A 4,904-nucleotide genomic window follows, 5' to 3' on the forward strand; every position below is an offset into this window, starting at 1 on the left:
AACACCAATGAGAATTCTAATGAAGGGTGTTTTACCCACCTTCCTCTGAATGGGGGTGGAGAGGGAAATGAGGATGGAGAGCACTGGAAATATCTTCCTGGACCAGAGCAGATTAATTACCAAAATGCAAATCTAATTGTGAAACAATGACTTTTCCCTCCTTCAGCTAACCCTGGGCTTCCCTGATACAGTTTTCAGGAGGCAGATGCCAATATCAGTCACAAATGACCCTAGTCACATAACTCACTTGTTTAACAGCTTGTCCAGTATTTTCTTAACCAGGGGGGATGCGGGGTTGAGACAAACTTTCTGTCCATTCTTGAGAGTGGCTCTGCACACAGAAGGGAGAACCCACGTGAGACAGGAGTGCGGGCTAGGGTCAGGGTGGGGGCATCTGGACAGTGGGGGTTACAAGGAGCAGAGCATGGTGGCACTTACATGACTTCTGTTTGGTCGCAGTGGGGTCCTGGGGAAGTCACCTTCACACTCTGGATGTTCTTGGGGTGAATTCCCTGCAAGGTCTGCAAGCACTGGCAGCGCAGTTCAGTGGCCACGGGCGCCGCTGCGGGGACCACAGGCTCGGTTAGCGGGATGCTCCCAATGGGCGCCCACCGTCACTCCCCTTCTCCTCCTTGGGCTCCCAGAGCTCGAGTCTCACCTGCAGCTTGCCGGCAGGCGGCGACCAGGAGCAGGAGCAGGAGCGCGGCCCGGAGGAACCCGGGAGCGCGAGGTGCAGCAGCGGCGGTGGCGGTGCGGGCCATGGGGCTGAGCTCGGAGGATCGGTGCTGCGGTGCCTGGAGTGTGAGAGCTGGCAGGAGGGCTGGTGGGGCGAGATCTGTGTCTCCCCGAGACAGGCGAACCCCTTTTATACATGCTCGAGGCGGAAAGCTAGTAACCTCAGGGCCAGGAAATTCCCGGACTTGCACGTGTTCCCTGGTTGGGACCGAGGGTGTGGCCCGGCCCCTGAGGGGTGTTGGGGTGGGGAACCCGAGGGTTCGACCTCACACATGACTAAGTGCACTGTACGATGTTCTCTTTCTGCCCAAATTCCCAAAGCAGGGGTGAGTCGCTGCCGTGCAGGAGCTGCTGTCTGGGAGGGGGGACCATGGGCGCCCAGTGACCCCAGTGCGCAGGGTGGAGAGGGGCTGGGGACGGATCCATGAGATTCTCCAGCAAAGGTGACACATCTTTAGAGGGAAAGCGCTGTCTCTTTAGTTAACAGACCTGGGGGAATCAAGGAGGGGTGTGGGGTAAATTTTACTTAGCTATCTATATGTATTATGTTTATATGCATTCCATGTCTCTCTAGATTTCGGGTTTATATATATATTGCTCTCTGTTAAAAATACCCCAGTCATCTCGGATCCAGAGAGGAATGTTCTACCTGTTTCCTTGTTTTATATTCTCAAACCACCCTTAGCATATCTTGGTTCTATTTTCCATTTGGTGATAAGAGGGATCCGTGTCAAAATTTACTCAAGTGTTAATTTCAATGACAATTGAAGGCTGTAATATGACCTCTTCTGTATCCTACTGAACCTTCTTATTCCCTTTTTAATGTTGGAACTTCCAAAATTCCTGGGAGATCTCCTTTCCCACATGAGGGGTTCAGATTTGAACTATGGCATGCCAGACTGATGGTCACTCTGAAGCTTCCTAGGGACTAGTCGGGCAGGCTCATGGCATCACCTTCTCTGGTCTATCCTTGGACAAAATAGCACCTGAGCACTAGGATGAGGGACCTGCTGCACCCTTACTCCCGTTGCATGGGGATGAAGCAGGGTTTCATTTACTACAAGAACTCAGCGTTGGTCTCCCTTTCTCTAGAAACAAACATTGACACATCTGTTTTCTGACCAGGAATTTCAGTCTTTTAAGCTGATGCCTTTACTATTTTCTCAAATAGTAAAACATTGATTCAACATGAGGTATAGAGGATTTAAATGTAATTCTCCAGGTTGGATTCAGACCTCTTGAAGGCATGGAGTAACGGGAGGCAGGGGAAGAGAAAGGAATGGCCACTGGCCCAGCGATGCGTGTCCAGGGACAGGGCTCCAGGCAGGCCAGCTCAGTGGATAAGAGTCTGCACCCCATGGCCAGCCACTGGGTATACAGTGAAGCCACCTGCATTTAGTTGCCACCTGTCACTTACAAGGTAAGTATTTCTTTGCCTTCCCTAATGTAGTTAAGAGAAATGAGTCATCTGTGAGAGCCAGCATGGATTAAGTGCCTTATAAACGTTTGTTAAATAAACTGGAAATAGGTCTTTTTTTCCCAGTTTGCTGAAACAGAAACTCAACCTGTGTGAATCCTATAAAGAAAAAAAAATCATGATGGAAGGTTCACTCCTCAATTTTTCTTTTCACATTTAAACTTTACTGTACCAGGCATTTGAAAAGCAAGGCACATCCGAATGCTACTAGGAGATGCATTTATCTGGATATATATATATATATATATATATATATATATATTTCTATTGAAGTCCCACTTACAATCATTTCATCTGTAAAAATGCAGTTTGCATTAAAGACTCTCCATCTGCTCTGGCTGGTTTGGCTCAGTGGATTGAACGTGGGCCTGCAGACTGAAGGGCCCCCGGTTCGATTCTGGTCAAGGGCACGTGTCTGGGTTACAAGCTCCATTCCCAGTGTGGGGCATGCAGTGGGCAGCCAATCAATGATTCTCTCTCATCGCTGATGTTTCAATCTCTCTCACCCTCTCCCCTCCTCTATGAAATCAATAAAACATATTTTTTAAAAAAGACTCTCCATCTTATTTATTGAAAATGATTTACAAAATGCATGACTAACTTTAAAAAAACTCTAGTGTTTATCAATACGGTCCTGAGAGAAAAACCAGGGAAGTGAAAGAGGCATAAAAATTTGTGTTAAGCAATAGGAAAGGAGAAACAATTTAAAGCTTATAAAATATATGATAGCTCATGAGTAATCAAGAATTTGTGTGGTGCCGAAACCGGTTTGGCTCAGTGGATAGAGCATCAGCCTGCAGACTGAAAGGTCCCAGGTTTGATTCCTGTCAAGGGCATGTACCTTGGTTGCGGGCATGTCCCCAGTAGGGGGGGGTGTGCAGGAGGCAGCTGATCGATGTTTCTCTCTCATCGATGTTTCTAACTCTCTATCCCTCTCCCTTCCTCTCTGTAAAAAATCAATAAAATATATTTAAAAAAAAAAGAATTTGTGTGGTTATTCCTCTTGTTATGGATCATTTTCTGGAATTTGATGGGAAACTGGCCCAGAAGTACAAAAGCTATTCTTTAACATTTAAAAGATGTGGTTTTTTTTTTTTTTTTTGGCTTGTTTTCTAATTGCAAGTTTTATACCGACTCATTTTATAAAGTTTATAAAAGTCAGAAAGACATGAAGAAATTTTCCCTTCTCTAATCTCTCCTAACTTCTTTTTATGAAACAAACTTTAACAGGTCACTGAAAAAATTTTTTTTCAACAAACATATTAGCTGACAAATTACAGGAGCTTACATGACTCTGCATGAATATGAAAGAGGCCACTTCCTTTATTTATTGCCACAGACCATGGGCAAGTTACTTAACCTCTACACTCATCCCAAGGTACAGCACAAATATTTTGTGCTAAATTCCAGGTGGTCTTCTAACAGTTTTACAAATATTGATTCATTCAATATTCCAAACCTCCCTGTGAGGTAGTTATTATTGTTTTCTTTATGGGACTTTAAGGTTACAGATAAAGAACTGAGGCACAGAGAGGTTAAGTAACTTTCCTAAGGTCACAGAATACTGAGCCTGGTTCTCAAACCCATAGAGAATGGCATTTAACCATTATGTTATGATGAAAATGCTCTGTGATATATGGGTAAGAACTTCCATAGAGTAATGATTTTTAAAAATTGTAATTTGCTTGATTGAATGGTTTGAGTTTGCTTATTCCAAAATGCAAACATGGCAAAATGGCCATACATCTCCATTGTTTTATTTCACTAACAGCACAGCTCTCTCCTGTAGCATTCCTATAGCTTGTTAGATTTTCTTAAAGTGTTCAATTCTGGTCATAGTAATAGTTATCTTACCATGGCGTAATCCGTGGAGAAATCTGGCAAATATCCATCCCTTAACTACATGATGAAGGTTAATATCATCAATGTGCTGTCAGATGGAAATCATGTACCCACTGGTACGATATGATAAGAAGGGTACATCACCTCTTTGGTATTTTTTTCTTAAAGTTCATAAACCAAATCTAACCATGAGAACAACATTCTTCAAAACTAAGTTGAGGAATATTAAATAGCTAGTATTCTTCAAAACTGTCAAGGTCATGAATAATAGGAACAGACTAAGATGCTATCACAGTTAAGAAGAAAGTATGGAGACATGATAACTAACCACATCCGGAAGCAGAAAGAAGACAGTAAGTGGAAAAAACGGTAAAATCCAAATAAAGTTTGGAGTTTTGTTAATAGTAATGTGCCATTGTTGGTTTCTTAGCTTTGGCAAATGTACCATGGCAATGTAAAATATTCGCAATGGGCAACTCCGAGAAGGTTACACTGAAATTGTACTATCTTTTCAACTTTTGTAAATTTAAAATTATTTCAAAATGAAAAGTTTACTTTGAAAAATGTTTCCCTTTCTCAATTAATTTAGAATACCACCAAAATAAAATCAGTGGACATGCATGCTTTACATCGTAGCTTCCTAGAAAGGGAATTGAATTTTTGTTGAGTTCACATTTTCTCAAACAATCCAAAATATCTGCTTCCCCTTTTTGGACATTTCATCATGTTTCATAGGCATAAGTAGTTTGTTTTCAGCATTAATCATTATGTCTAAATCTCTCCATTTCTTGTAAATGAAGAAAAACACCAAGTGTTTGCTGTAATGGTCTCCAGACGCAACCCTCAATTG

General features: G+C 42.7%; 1 protein-coding gene across 1 annotated transcript; it reads right to left on the reverse strand.

Annotated features, from left to right (window-relative positions):
* Nucleotides 1-243: 243 nt before the first annotated feature.
* LOC308258204 (growth-regulated protein homolog gamma-like) lies at nucleotides 244-761 on the reverse strand (the record flags this gene model as incomplete). Its single annotated transcript, XM_080688498.1, has 3 exons — nucleotides 244-331; nucleotides 439-562; nucleotides 659-761. 3 exons carry the CDS (start codon nucleotides 759-761, stop codon nucleotides 244-246), a joined length of 315 nt encoding a protein of 104 aa, XP_080544624.1.
* Nucleotides 762-4,904: the final 4,143 nt, after the last annotated feature.

The sequence above is a fragment of the Plecotus auritus genome (genome assembly GCF_963455305.1).
Source record: "Plecotus auritus genome assembly, chromosome: 1".
NCBI lineage: Eukaryota > Metazoa > Chordata > Mammalia > Chiroptera > Vespertilionidae > Plecotus > Plecotus auritus.